At 36.6% G+C, this 15,466-nt stretch overlaps 1 protein-coding gene across 3 annotated transcripts in view; it reads right to left on the bottom strand.

The window, feature by feature from the left end:
* Positions 1-4,255: 4,255 nt before the first annotated feature.
* The window catches only part of GABRB2 (gamma-aminobutyric acid type A receptor subunit beta2), a 145,352-nt gene continuing 134,141 nt past the window's right edge, over positions 4,256-15,466 (bottom strand). For 2 of the 3 annotated variants that reach the window (XM_068205663.1, XM_068205662.1), the window contains exons 11-12: positions 14,007-14,057; positions 4,256-10,356 (exon numbers count right to left, since the gene is read on the bottom strand). In XM_068205663.1, coding sequence (XP_068061764.1) covers positions 10,009-10,356; positions 14,007-14,057 — 399 coding nt within the window. In that variant the 3' untranslated portion in view covers positions 4,256-10,008. The remainder of the gene's footprint in view (positions 10,357-14,006; positions 14,058-15,466) is intronic. The other variant, XM_068205664.1, reaches the window with a different exon arrangement.

Genomic DNA, 15,466 nt, shown 5'->3' with positions numbered 1-15,466 from the left:
GATTTGTCTTATCTCAGTTTTTAAAGGAGATAGTTCTTCTCTCCCCTCCTCCATTGATACAATGACTAAAATATTTCTCAGTGTGCATAATAAATGGAAATGGGCGCTTAACACCTTTGGAAATCCTTTGGGCAGAGCAAAGGGAGAAGGACTTTGTATTTTCTTTCAAGTATTGTCAAATGCAAAATACTCATCTAGGGAAAATGAAAGGATTTGGATGCTGGACATCCTTTCCTTTCATCAACACCAGGAGCTATTATCTCATATCACTTTCCTGTAAGCAATCTGAAATGGGAAAACCCAGGTGATGGATGGCTGGACTGCAGTTAAAAGACAGGGAATCATGTTATGCCAGAGGAGCAGGTAGTATTTTCTTTAAAATCTTACAGCAATGAGGAAACAACCTTTACTTTTCATCTGCCTGTCCTTTCCATGTTTATGTTTCTTCCTTTTGTCTGGACCCCATAGAAAGGTTTCCCTCTGCCTCTTTTTCTCATCCTTAACTAGTTTGAATGTCAAACCTTTTCAGTAATCACATTGCTTTGGGTAGTAACAAAGGCAAATAAATAATGCTTAACCTTTCTTAAAGAGATCTAGTGACCCTTCCAAAACCAATTAAGGCTTACATGTTTTGCTGGAATTAGCCAAAGTCATCACACTAAATTTCCAAACTTGTCTAAGAAAAAAGCCATTAAAATCAAAGCTGAGGAAGGAGAAAGAAAAATTTTGTCCTTCCTACACTCTTAAAACCTTCTAATTTTAAAGTGTGTCATAAGTGGGAGAAAAAAGAAGAAAATAAATTAGGTGATGCATGTTGCACTTCATGGCTGCTTGAGAGAATGGGAGGGAATTTGCTGGATTTCATCACACTTTTTTTTGTTGTTGGTTTTTTTTTGTTTTCTTTTGGTTTTTTGTTTGTTCTTTTTGTTGTTGTAGGTTTTTTTTTTTGGGTTCCCCCCCCCCTTTTTCTGTCCAGCAATTTTTTTCCTGTCTGTTTGGCACATATTTCCAATTCAGATATGTTTTGAATGATGACTAACAGCAGCAATAAAAAAGCCTTGATTTTTCATAACCTAAAACACAGAAGCACATCAAAAGCAATCCAATGTGTCTGCAAATCTTGCAGATAAATCTTGCTGTCCTGACATGTAGTTTTGATCTGTTTATTATCCACATTGCTTCTCCTGTCAATGTCTTCTCACCTGAAGAAACAATTTCTTTGCGTGACATGGAAGTGGAAATATCACCTTCAGTAATGGAGCTGCACTGACCCTACCATGACCACATTAGCTTTTGTGCTGTGGGTTTATCACTGCATCTCTTGCCCTTTTTGCTGCTGTCAAAGAGCACACGACAGGACTTCATCCCCTGTCTCCTGCACTCCTGTGCTTGCCTGTGATGTCTCTTCACAGCACCTTCAGAAGCATCAATGCCCTGATTAAAGACTGCCATGATCAGTGAGACCCTTCAGAAAAGATCTTTGGGAACGTTTAACAAGGAGATCTCAAAGGTCACAGTCCAGTTTCATGTGGGCTTAGAAAGCAGCAGACTTCAGATATATCAACCAAGCTGAGAAATGTGAGTATGTGTGACCATAAATACTCACAGAGCTCTACTAAAGTCATGTCTGAAAACAAAACAGCACCAAAACCAAAAATGTGCAGTTTACACGATTTAGTTTTTAAAGTGCTTGTAAGGGAACTAAAGCTAGCTTCGTTTCCTTGGCTATATTTTTTTCCAAAAAAGAGAAAAATTTTAAAAAGTGGTCCCAACTGGAAGCATGCCTTTAGCCATTAGAGTGCCAAAATGAATGCAGTATGTCAGCTGTGACAATCTGTCAGAAGGAGAGAAAAAAAAAACCGTTTGTTCCAAGAATAAGAGGTGTTCAAAAGTTTTGCCTTAACATTGAAACAAGCACTCCCCCTCTCCCCAGAAAACCTGGCCCAGAGTTTCAGCCAGGGGAAGCACATCTCCTATTATACAATCAATTTTCATCACCTGTATAGCCAACTCACATTTCTTGACATAACGATCATTTTTTTAAAAACATATCCCTTGATTAGACTCATATGAACACCATAATAAATGAGTCATTGCAGATATCCCTCAAGAATAACAAACGTTATGGATTAATAATGTCATGCTGGTCATTAATTTTGATAACCACAGAATTTATGTCACTGAACATACTTGCTATGTAGTTCTAATGTTGCATTTATTTATATGCAGCAGTTACAAGGTCTTAGATGCCAGTTCCCATTATTTCACTGTTTCACAGCTGTTCAGTATTTGACAGATGCATAATTTCATTCTTTAAAATAATCATTTTCCTTTTATAAATTAAGAACTGTGATGTTAGATAATTTCTCTCATGTTTTGTTAATTTTAGATCATCAAGATATATTCAACACTGCAATTTACCCATAAGAAGTCACTATTAAGATTTCTAATTTGCAATCCCGTAAATTGAATGAAGGAGAGGCCATGTTACACGTCGTGAAGAGTTAAAAATAAGAGTAAAGGAAATAAATTATTCAAATACCCTATAGTGCTAGCCTTTCTTCTTGCACCAGTTGATTTGATATAACTTCTGTTAGGATGGGATAACATCTAATGCATTTATAAACCCAGACAAGTGAAATAGTAGATAGACATTTTTGATTTGGAAATGATACTCACCAATTAATAGAAATATTTTTAGTCTCTGAAATCATGAACCAGTCTTAAAGTTGAAATACTTTGCTTCCTAGCTTGTAATAATCTTGAAAATAAGGGGCAAAGTATTTCACAGAGCTGTAATAAAGCAACTGTGCTGACATTTCAGTCTTTTTTCAGAATTTCCCTCTCCTTTTCAGAAGCTTCAGAGGAAGATGTGATATTTTAAACAGTGAGGGAAGGAAGTAATATTGGAGCTTTCCTTAACAGTCTGGAATATTTTACTTGTCATGTTCTATGTCTCCTGACACAGAGTCAGCATTCTGCACCCAGGAGCTCCTCACCTCAGTACCATCTGTAATGCTCAAGTCTTCCCATCTTCAACCTGTGCTCTGTCTCTGCAAAACTGGTGCCCTTTACCCACAGAAAAGAGAGACAGAACAGATCAATCAGTAAAGCAGTGCTGTTGTGAGGCTGGTACAGAGAATAGCCAGGTGGACAACTTCAAAAGGAATTACCAACTGCCGTCTGCATTTCCAGACAAAAATGAGAATTTGGCAGTTTTAGCCTTTGGCAGCCTTTTGTCTGGTGGCCATTTGTTCCCTTTTCTGATGCTCCATCTGCTCCCCCTGGTAGGATCCGCCAAAGAATCAACTTTGGGAATGTAGCTACAGCTACCAATAAACACCCTGTAGTATGCCCCATGTAGTGATGCTTGGGGTTTGGAAACACAACTATGGACTTTTATTAGAGCTGGGACAGCAGACAACAAGAAAATCCAATGGACACAAACTGCTCACTCAGTACAGGCAGCAAGCAGGTGTAAGTCTGAAGGATATTTAAGATTCCACTAAGACAGAAAGAAATAGCCAAACCACACCTGTATTAGTGGACATTTTACTTCTTTGGAGCACAAGGAGAGACCCAGGTTCTAATCCCTGCCCAAAACAGTCAGAGCCTCTCATGAGCATGCCTTATTGCTCTCTCATCTGCTCATCTTAAATTGTTCTTCAGCGGAACCACTCCAACAGGAAAATCTATCCACCATCCTGAAATTATTGTTCTGAAACGGATAATAATTCATCATCCAGAATCTCTCCTGTTAGACCCTAAGTAGGAAGAGGAAGGAATGAAACTTGGGACTTCCATATCTGAAGTCCACATACTCAGATTAAAGACCATTTACTGTAAAAGGAAATAGCATGCCCCTGCAAACAGACCCTTCCAAATTCCTGTAAGGGGGACACCAGCAACTCACCATTAGTAACAGCTGCACAAGAGTTGACTCTGAGGAGGTGTCACTGAACATCTGAGATTTTTCAGCTGTTCCCTCTGCTCTCAGCCTTTCCTTACTGACCAGCACCTGGCTTCTCATTGCATGTTGCTTCCACTCCCCAGACACTCAAGTCCCTCAAAGGCTTGCACAGGCAAATTACAACATGTTATGGTTCCTCCTTCCCATCCTGCACCTACATTTCAGGTGCCTCAACACCCAACTTCTGAGTCCCTTTCTGCCCAAAGTCAGAGTTATTCACTTCAGATGAGAATTGAAATCTTCAGCCTTGAGAAAAGAGCCTGCCCAACATAACACAACTACGTGTACATATTTTAGGTTTTCTTTATTTATATTTTTAAATTCAAGAATTACACACTAGCCAACATTATTATATATTTACATGCTGAAACTGGCTGCAATAATTTTAAATTCAAGAAAATATCTCTTATGTGCTACTCATTTACAATCATCATTTTACTACCTCATAAATCCCAGAGGTTAGCAGTCCTTTTGAGAAAGACATGAAGATCTGATGCAATGATATCCACTAGTATTTTGCATTTTCTAGCCATTGGAAAATGTGCATTATGTGCATATAAGAAAGGCTACAAGGTCATTAGTAAGGCTGATGATTACTACATTATGAAATAAATAGTACTAAGTAAAAGATAACTCAGAACTGTGCAAAGACAGTACTAACAGAACCATTTAAACACCCATGCCAATAAAAATGTGATAAAAGTCAAATCATAGGCAGTTTGTCAGAATTAATCATGTTTCAAATGTTCTTTTTGTCTTCAACTGAAAGTAACAGGACAGACCATGAACCATACAGCCTGGTGAGTATCTGCCAAATGACAGGAACAGTGAAAACATACAAAATGCTATCAAACTGGAATAGATGACCTCATGTCTGAAAAACATTAAAAAAATACAACCCTTAGTATGAAAGTAGAGGTGAGATTTTTCATCATTTAAGTTTCATTTTTTTGTCAAAGCACTTACAAAGAAAATAATTTTATATTTATGAAATGCTAGTGTTGCATATTCTTGTAGAGATTATCTATTTCAATTTTATATAATGGATATTTAAATTCTTAGTATTTTTACAAAGTAGAATAGGGCAGTATTTTTGATCAACATTCCATTTGCTTCTTAAAAATTTAGACAAAGTTCCTAGTGCATTTTACTAAGCTTTACCTTTGGTGTTAAGCAGTGACTTTTTAGATTTCCCTTTTAAACAATTTCTGGAGTGAAGATTCTTTGGCTTTGGGGGACTATGCTATCTAACGACAGTCAAACATCCTGGTTTTTTTTTTTTTTCTTAAAGAAAAATATAAGCCTACTATTAAATACCATAAGAGACAGATTTCAGAATCAGACAGATGCAATATGCAGGCTTCTGTAATGAAATCGCCAACAGCTGAATTCTCACTTACCTGGACACCTTCACCTCTCCACTCACTGGAGCAACATCAAGGTGCCTTATTCTAAGTGAAAACCAGGCCCTGTTTGTTTTGGCTAATCTGAGTACTGAGCGTGGCCTGAACATTTTAACCATACAAAAGAATCAGCTGTGCCAGCAGGAACGTTGCCACGGTGGCTATTTTACACTACAGCACTTCCTGTACTATTTTATATCTGGAGTCCAAATCTGTTTATGCAAAAGGGTGTTTAAATTACTCTGCTAGAGCACTGCAATTATTGTACTTAGTTAAAAAAAATCACTAAACAAATACTGTATCTATTGACTGCTCATTTACAGCTTATTTAATTATTTACATAATTTTAGGACACATTAACTAAACCATAAGTAGAATTAGCTTTTTGCCTTACCATAAAGTACAAATTAGAAGTTAAAAATGTTTAAGAAATCTGATAATATTTACACACGTTCAGCTTAAGTTATGGTTGCTCACATCGTATGTTCTATGTACACATAGCAAAATGTTTTGATCACTACTGATATAGTATTGTACCCTGGCCATCCCACCCTAGATAATTTTCTAGAAATAGTTACTATTTTTGCCTTGTTTTTTTTTCTTGGTTCCCTAAGGAATTTGTTGGTTTTGAAAACTTACTAGTGGACAATGCTGTTATAAAAAGAGAGAGAAGAAATAGGCAAGCAATGTGAGGACTAGTCTAATTCCAGATGCAAGGAGGTACAGTACTATCATCATGTCAAACGGTGCAATACTCCATACGAATCATAAGCATTGATCTGCTGATATAGAAATGCCCAGTTACCCTGTAGAGTTAGTTTGGTTTTTTCTAAATACATTACTCTTTTTTTTTTTTCTCAAAAATATATTCATACACTGGTTGATGATAGAAACAAAACTATTATTAGCTTATTCCTTTAACACACCAACATGTGAATGTGTGTGCATATATATATATATATACTCAGCACGTGTATATATACACACATATGTCCATACAGACATTTGGGGGTACGTCCATATGCACATACAGTTGGAAATGTTTCACATCTGTTCATTTATGTTTAGCACTGTGTTATAGGATTGGAACACAGTCTAATATTTATAGTGAAAATAAATTGAGGTTTAATTAATTTTAATGCATGTTTTTCTGAAATAAATAGGATATTTTCCCCAGGTATAAGACCACCACTTATTTTCTCTATGCATTGTGCTTTTGTACCTTACAGATTTTATATCTTTTTTTATTAGAATGTAAGAACTCTCTGAAGAACTCTGCTATTATCTAGGACTCTTGTTTTCCTCCCCTGGGAATGAGAAAAGAAATGGTCACAATGTCATTGCTTGAGTCTTTCTTCCCAGTCATTGAACTGCGATAGGATAGAAACATAACATTCCTTATGCAAACACAGAATTATGTTGCATGAATTCTCAGTTCTGAAAATGTGTATCATACTTACTAGCAGTCATGTACAGTATATATTTACAGATTGATCTCAAAGATTTCATTAAAACTGTGCCATGTTATAGTCATAATTCCCCCATGAATTTCGCAAAGATGAAAAACACCTTAATTGCTGGCTATTATGTCTAATAGAACAATAAAATGTGCAACTATAATTATATTACAAGGTTTATCTAAATTATTAACTTTGCTATTTTGTTTATTGAAACCAACAACAATTAACACGATTAAAAAGATCTAGAATATTTATTTTCGGTCAATTCTAAAGTAAAAGCAAATTTATTCTAGTTTACCTGGAGGGTAGCACACATAGCAAACCCCGTATCTCATGTCTGTTGGCATCATTTCCCACTTTCACTCAAGTATCTCAGGAGTAAGTGCTTACCTGGGGATCGAGTTATGCTTTTTCCTTGATAGTGCCTCACCAGCCCTTCTCACCCCCATCTTTTTATATCACAGTGTTAAGCCTTAGTACAAAATGGTAGAATCTTTCTCTTTCACTAATTTTATACATCACATTAATAGCCAGAAGAACATAGTAAAAGCAAAAGTGCTCCTTCCCCACAGATAATTTATCTTTCCTAGTGACACCTGAGCAGAAACCAAACATTTTCTTTCACTCTCTGAATAGCAATATCAGAGAGTATTATGGCTTGTACTGTAGCTTCAGAAAAGTGAATGTGCAGTTCCAGGATTCAATCTCTGTGATTTTTGTAATAGCTGAAGCAGTTACCAATGCAGAGAGTCAACATATTCCCTGTAAGGTTTTATATTTGATCTGTATCAACCACAGAAAGGCTGTGAGCTCCCTGCAGTCACACTCTGCTTCTGTGAAACAATAAAAGGAGCTGTCAGCAATTTCTGAAATTAAAGAAAAGCTTTTACAGAAGAATACCATACGACTGCTTTCATTTAGGATAATTAGTATAATTTTTAAAGAACAGCTTTGAAGAGAAATATTGAATTTTGATATGCTCCATTTCTTAAAATTGGGAAAAAAAAATCCAACATTGACTCATACCTGTCAGCTGAAATCCCAAGTGCATCTACAAAGGTTGCGTTATGCATGAAATGCAGTCACAAATTAAGTATGTGAACAAAGAGCAAAATTTTGATTTGGAAAGTTAATCACATGAGGAAAACCCGTCTCTACATATTGCAGAGTCTCAGCCTGGAGGCAGTGTGTGAATGTACACAACTTCCTGGCAGGTAGTGTGTATTGCAAATCCCACCCCAGGCTCCGAAAATATCCTCTCTTATTTAAACCAGAAATAAGCATATAAAGTGCTCAAAAAAAAAAAAAAAAGTCAGACTATTTGCCTATGAGTTCCCAGAACTATTCTCCTCCTATTAATGTAATTCACTGTCAAATGGTGGGGGGAAACCAAAAATAAAACTACAGAAACTTGTAAGAAAATTACTCTTCTGAAGAACAAAAAAATTAAAAAATATATTTTATGAAAAATATTCTTAAGAATTTTTTTTTAGTACCCTGAAAAAAACCACTTATACTCTCTAGTCTCTTTCAAAAATTTGTACACGGATGAGAGGTAGTATGGATTCAACAGGTGTGGCTTTTCTTCTTGAAACTTTGTGTCAAACAATATTGGGGATCTGATCTAGTAAAAGCCATCAAGAATTTTTACTTTTTTTACAGTAATTGTGACTGCTGTTTTCATTACAAGAAGAGTTCCACAGTGGAATAAGTGACAAAATTTTTTGTCTAATTTCTTTTTTATATTCTATTTTGCTATTTTGTAAAAATAAAGCTCAACGGAATAAAAAAAAACCCTCAACCTTTTAATTCAAGATGCTTCCCAAAGAAAAACTGAAATTTCCTTGTTTTTCAATGGAAATCACCCTAAAGCAGGAAACATTCAAGAGTGTACTTAAACTCTTAAAGTGATTGCTATGAATTTCTTTCCTTTTGAACAATGCATTAAGGAAAACAAAAAGTGAAATGGTATTGCCTAATCCAGACTGAGAAAACACCCTGTCAGTACCTCTTGTACAGAAATACATATGCTCAGATCTCGATTGCTGAAAGAGGTACAGAACATTTAGCTAACAGCAGGAAGCATAATGCTGGAAAGATGAAAACCTGGAAGGAATCACACAGCTCCACATGACTATTTCAGACTAAGGTGTGTAAAACTGACAACATTCATCTGCACTGTGTATATACATACATATATATATATATATATATATATACACACATATATGTATACCCACACACACTTTTATGTATATGCCTCCTGTCTCCTTGCCCCTGCACTTGTAATTGCTCTCTCACTCTCCCTGCCCTAAAGAAAGGCAGGGCACCACTGGCTTCCTTCAGCCATCTACAGAATTACTATTTGGGCAATCAATTTTGGCACTTTGGACAGATTCCCTTTCCTCAACATAACCCAGCACCATCTACCCATTCAGTGCTGACGCATTTTTATACTGTCCCTACATTCCTCTATTAATCCCAAACACAGCCACTGGGACTGAGCATATGTTCTCTCTTTAAAATACAAACAAACTAGTGCTTCTTGCTTCAGCTTCTGTGCAAACACCCAACCCCAATATTATCAGTCAAAGGTTCAGTTCTTTCAAGAAATAAAAGGAAATACCTGAATATGCTTGGGAAACCTCTGACCATCATCATCTTGGAAAGATGATAGGCACTACCTGTTTTCAAGTTTACACATTTAAAAAGTAAAGTGTATGTGTTTCATAAGCATGTAACTTAGTACACTCTCTTAAATGTATATGCATGCCTTGGATATGTACTTTCCTTAGAATGGCATGTACTGCTGTTGAAATTAAAACTTGTTTCTCACATGCTGCTCTATAATTTGTATCACTAAACTCAAACGGCCATTGAAAAAAAAAATAGTGAGGGACAATGAGACAGAAGTGATTTTCAAAATGCAATTTGCCTTTACACTCAAAATGCACTTATATTTTGATAAGGGGATATGTCCATACTGCAACTTAACATATATATGGTTTAGCAGATACAACCAAAAGATTATAAAAACAGACCATAGAGTGGGCCAGCAACTAAGGTGTTTTAAAATAACTTTTTGTCCTGAATAGAATTTTTCCAAGTCCCACTTTTGGCTGTACAACTGATTTGAAGAGAAATCCAGTTCTTTCTTCCTGCGTGGCTTTGTTTCTTAGTTCACATAGTAAAGCCAATAGACAATATTGAAGAAGGAAAAAACAACAGGGAAGAATATGCGAGACCATCGATCTATGGCATTGACATCAGTCAAGTCAGGGATGGTGATTTTCAGCTGGGACGCACGTCTCCGTAGCCGGCTCTTCTTCTGTGCCACGTGTCGCTCCAGGGCGTTGCGGCCGAAGCTGTGCCTGGGCAAGCCGGCTTTGCGGTACTGGATGCTCGAAGTGTCATAGGCCAGCATTGTGCTCCTAGGGTCCCCAAGCCCCATCACAGCCTCGGAGGCAGCCATCTCGTTTTTAATTTCAAGCGTGCTCAACAATATGTTTTCATGTGGATCCATCTGTAAAAAATAAGACAGCAGATTTAGCAGGAGGGAAAGGAAGCCCAGTCAGTTGCAAACTGAAGCCATGCTGATAAGGGCTGTATCTAACATTACTAATTGATTGGGTGCCAGCCTGAAAGACTCTAAGCTTAGCTGTGATTATATTTATTAACATTTATTCGTGCCCCCAAGGAGAAATAGGGCCAGCAGAGTATAATGCAATAAATGATATTTCCCTAGACCCGATGCTCAGCAAGCACAAGCAATACCTGGGAACAGAGAACACACTCAGCTCCTGAAAGTGAGATTCTGTCACTGAGTAGGATATGTGGGGCAAATATTGAAATTTTCAGGGGTTTTGGAAGGAAATCAAATGGAAAAGGATTTGCTTTGTTTTGTTTTTTCTTCTTTCAAATGAGAGCTTTGGCTCTGAAATAAATTTCCATTATTCACGAGGTCTCTCTGCCTCTATGAATGAGGTACAGAGCACTGCACAAGAGAATGCACATTTTAGGTCCCCATATTCCAAACAGGAGTGCTGGTTACTTGGGGAAAGGCAATGGCAGAGTCTGACTATAGCTATGTGGAAACTCCATGCCCCAGTACTAATAAATTTCTTCAATACAATGCATGCTGTAATAGCATGCTGCTGTAATAGCAGAGAACTGCAATTTCAAGCAAGGAAAAAAGATAAGCAGAATGTAATCACATCAAATGTACATTGAACAGTTGTTTCAATGGGTAGATTTAGTTACTATGCATTCTTTAAAGGCAATTCAGTGAAAAAAAATCTTAAAGCAATATTGTAGAGAAACCCCTTAGACAATCAAGAGGATTTCAAAGATAAGGAACTCTTAGGCAATCTGGAGAAGATCTGGACTGTGAAAGGAGATTTTAAAAAGAATCCATTTATAGAAAACAAAAGTTATTTAGAAAGTTCTAATTCTCCTCAGCCTTTTCTCTAAGCATGTATTTTGAATTGTGTTATAACAGATTATAATTAACTAAAAGTTCTTAAAAAAATAATAGCTAATAAGAAGCTAATTAATTACACTGAATTAGTGATGGTAGTGCAGATATACTCTGGGACAATTAAGAGAAAAAACTGTCCCAGTGCTCCTTCAAGAAAAACTCAGCCACATTATTAATTTATCATGTATAGAATATATTCTATGGTTATTACTCAAAGTACAAAAACTGTGACCTTTGTGGATTTCTAAACAATATAACAGGGTATTCGTATATCCTGTAATATTTAGAAACTAGCTGTCAGCAGCAGGTACCCCCCTGCAGTGGTACCTCCCAGTGCAGACTGTATTTGCCATTATTAAACCCCCTATATAATATTTACCATGGCAAGATGAGAGAACTGGGTTTAAAGCAGTTGTTTTTTAGTAGCACTCCCTGCCCGGTGTTCTGAACTGCGAAGTCAGACACTCACAAAGGTACTTTGGACCTACTGAAACACTGTTATTTGAGTGATTACATCTGTTCAAGTGATACACAAAACCTAGTGTTGCTGAGATGACAGATTTCCCTCTCTTGTCACTTTTTCCCCCCAATCTGAGTTTGCACCCCTCTAGTTTCATTATATTTTAATTATAAAACAAATGTCATGACTCAATGTGAATCAGACAAAATCTTTCTTTTTTGTTAGCTTTTCATGAAAGCCACGTGAAATTTATGAAATTCCTAATGTGGGAAATTAATCTTTAATTGAAAAACACTGGAAAAATGTGACAGTTGAGCTGGAACTCAAGAAAAATTCTTTTAAGTGCTCTGTAGCCTGATCTTGAGCATAGTGAGGGAACACTGCTTCTATATCCAGGAAGGTCATCAAATTAGTTCTCATCTGCATTGGACAAGTAATAGTAGTATTCTACTATTGTAATTCCAACAAAAGCATATATCTGCAAAAGCTTTCAAACTGATCTATGAAACTTCTCAAGATGGATTTCAAACATTATTTTCTAATCAGTGTATTTATTTGGAAAATTATTTTGTGATTTTGGGAGTAAAATGAAAGGGGACTCATTTTTCTTATTAGATCTCAGACCAATCATAAAGACTCACAGGGTCCTACAAACAAAACAATTAATTACAGGCACTTGGCATTCTTTGATCCCAAAATATCTAAAATCACAAGAGGTAAGTTTCCTACATGAGGGGTGCAAAGTCATTTGGAAACTACATTTTCTGTACTTTCATATAACCTCAAGAAAAGAAGTTTTAGTTCCAGTGACATCAGGGGAAGCTGGATGTTACATCCACTAACGTAATGGGTTTACCCTTTAGCCCAGAGCCTGGGTTATTTTCACCTCAATGTTGTGCATTCTAGGATACTATTTTTGAAAAGATTTTAGTGCCAACATTTTTTTTCACATCTTAAATCTTCTTAGGATGAATCTACTTTAAGCATTTTATCCTTTTGATCTGCAATGATATTAGAAATTTGAGTGCTCTTTACATATTTGCATACATTCTGTGCAACACACATGCAAGAAAGGCTATTTTAGTCTGCTAGAGTTAGACACAGACATGTTTTAGCAACATCATATCATTCCAGTCAACTTTTTTTCTTAATGCAGCAAAATGCTGCAGCTGTCTATAATCTTGGAAGCAGTTAGTAAGATTAGTGATGCTGGGCAGAAAAAACATTAAGCAATATTCTAAACTATCTTCTAGGGAAAAATGTCTTCTTCTGTACATATCACACTCATATTAGAGCTGAAGCACAGCATTTTTCAATATTCCAAGACTTCTTCAGAAGGAATAACACAAAATACAGTAAATATTAGAGATGGGCGAACCTTCAAGTGTTACAATACCCAGATAAACTTCACAAAGGTCAGCTGTTCCTTGAGCATGAATTTGACCTTCCTGCATCTGGAATTATGAACTGACCATAAGAATAAATGCACTTCCTCATGATATTTTGAATTTCCAATCTGAAGGAATAGGGAGGGAGGGAGGGAAAGGAAGGCAAGGAAGGCAAGGAAGGCAAGGAAGGCAAGGAAGGCAAGGAAGGCAAGGAAGGAAAGGAAGGAAAGGAAGGAAAGGAAGGAAAGGAAGGAAAGGAAGGAAAGGAAGGAAAGGAAGGAAAGGAAGGAAAGGAAGGAAAGGAAGGAAAGGAAGCAAGGAATCTAACTCTTCAACCTTTGTCAAAAGGTTCCCTGTCAGATTAGAGAGAGCTGGGACTGTTTTTTCCACCAAGAAGATTCACCCAACTCTAAGTAAAACATGCTTTTGTAACAAAGTGATGCCTGAGATAGAATGACAGTGAACTACATTAATTGTAAACAGCACCACCCATTCAAAAGGATCCCAAAGCGCTTTACGAGCATTAGAAAGAAGAACCACTTCACTTCCCAGTGAAGCACAATCACCTCTGAGGTGAAATGTGGTGACTGACAGTGCAGAACAACACACTTTATTTTAGTCGAAGAAATGGAGAATGTCGTAGCCAATTAAAACTATGGGGTGGGTGAGTGGTGGTGGGGAATGTTGGGTAAGCAGAACAGTTACACAAATTCATATTTGGCCAGGTGCTTGGGGTTGAGATGAACACGCTATAAAAAAGTGCCATGGGATCTTTAATGACCATAACTGGTCAAGACCTGAATTTTACGTCTCTGAGGGTAATAACATTAGAAAACAATGAAAGATACCTTTGTTGAATACATTTCTGGACAATGATATGTGCCAATTATTCTTCTGTCCTGTAAGTTAATAAAATCAAGACCAGTTTCCTTAGAGATAAGGCAGCTATTATCTTTCATTTAAAATTAAAGCACTATAGGATAATAGTAGGACAAGTAATTAAAATATATAGGGACCTCTAAGCCGACAATTAGCATAGGTACATTCTGGCTTCAGAGGTGCTATTACTGCCTTGCTGTGCTCCTCAAGGTAACATAATGTTGTGATGTAAATGCATTTTTTCCAACTGGTCATTTGACCAAGGAAGATATGATGATATGAAAACAATTATTAAAATTATTCTGGGCGGGGGGGAAAGTAAGTGTAAAAGTGGTTTCAAAAGGAGGTGGAGGAAGATTAAAAAGATCTCTTGGTGCTGAAGCATTGTTCAACCATAGAACTAGACTCTTCATGGTGAACAGGAGAGTTCAAACTTAATGGAGAAATTCCCAGGACGAGAAAGGAAGGGAGGATGAAGATGAAGAAAAAGCAGCAGCAAGTACTATGGAAATAAAAGGTGAAGGCAGAAGTGGAGGAGAAATGACCAGAGCTATGCAAACATGCAAGACACCAGGGGTTTTATAAATCAATCTTAAATGTGAATGACAAAATAGATGATGCAAATGATTCATTTATAGGTCCAGGTCAAACGGAAGAAAAGCTGACTCTGGAGCCTTGAAAGCAGCCATGACTTTTTTGATGGTCTCAAACAAGGGGAATACAGAGGAAAGCATAGAACTGTTACCATTATATATTCTTCCTGATACCTAGAAACTCCAAAATGATGGCTTTCTTGAGGAATTCCTCTTATAATAATACATTAGCAACTGTAAAATACAAGGAAATTACAACTCCCACACACATTCATTAGGAATCCTCCAAGGATGACCAGACCTCTGAAATTATTAACTTCCAGTAAATCAGTTCCTTGGTGATTGTGGTGTGCTGTTCTGCCAAACACAGCTTTATAATACAAGAGAAATTTATACTGATGGATCAAAAAGATACAACATTGACACTTCTCCTTTCTCATGCACTGTTCATTTTTAACTGTAACCTTCAACTACAGGCAGGAACTGATGGCTCATTTTATGGTAGAGTGGCTCAGAAATTGTCTGTATAAAACAGACAGTAGGGATGGAATTCCTGATAGAAAAATTCTTTGTAACAAAATACTTGCAAATTCAAAAGAAACATCTTTTTGCTAAGTAGAGCTGCCATTAGACTAAAACAAAATCTGGTAAGCTAAACCATAAAGTCTAAGCTGGAAGCACCCAGTCTATTATAAAGATTAAAACCAGAAATTTAGCAGTTATATGTCCCGTGAAGAGACATTCATAAGAAATGAAGACAGAAATAAAGATCCCTTTTCCAATGAAGACTTACATTACATGTCTAGATATATAATTCAATTATAGATGAAAACCTT

This window comes from Anomalospiza imberbis, chromosome 15 (assembly GCF_031753505.1).
Source record: "Anomalospiza imberbis isolate Cuckoo-Finch-1a 21T00152 chromosome 15, ASM3175350v1, whole genome shotgun sequence".
Lineage (NCBI taxonomy): Eukaryota > Metazoa > Chordata > Aves > Passeriformes > Viduidae > Anomalospiza > Anomalospiza imberbis.
Note: the sequence above shows the minus strand (reverse complement) of the source record. Positions and strands in the feature narration are given on the sequence as shown.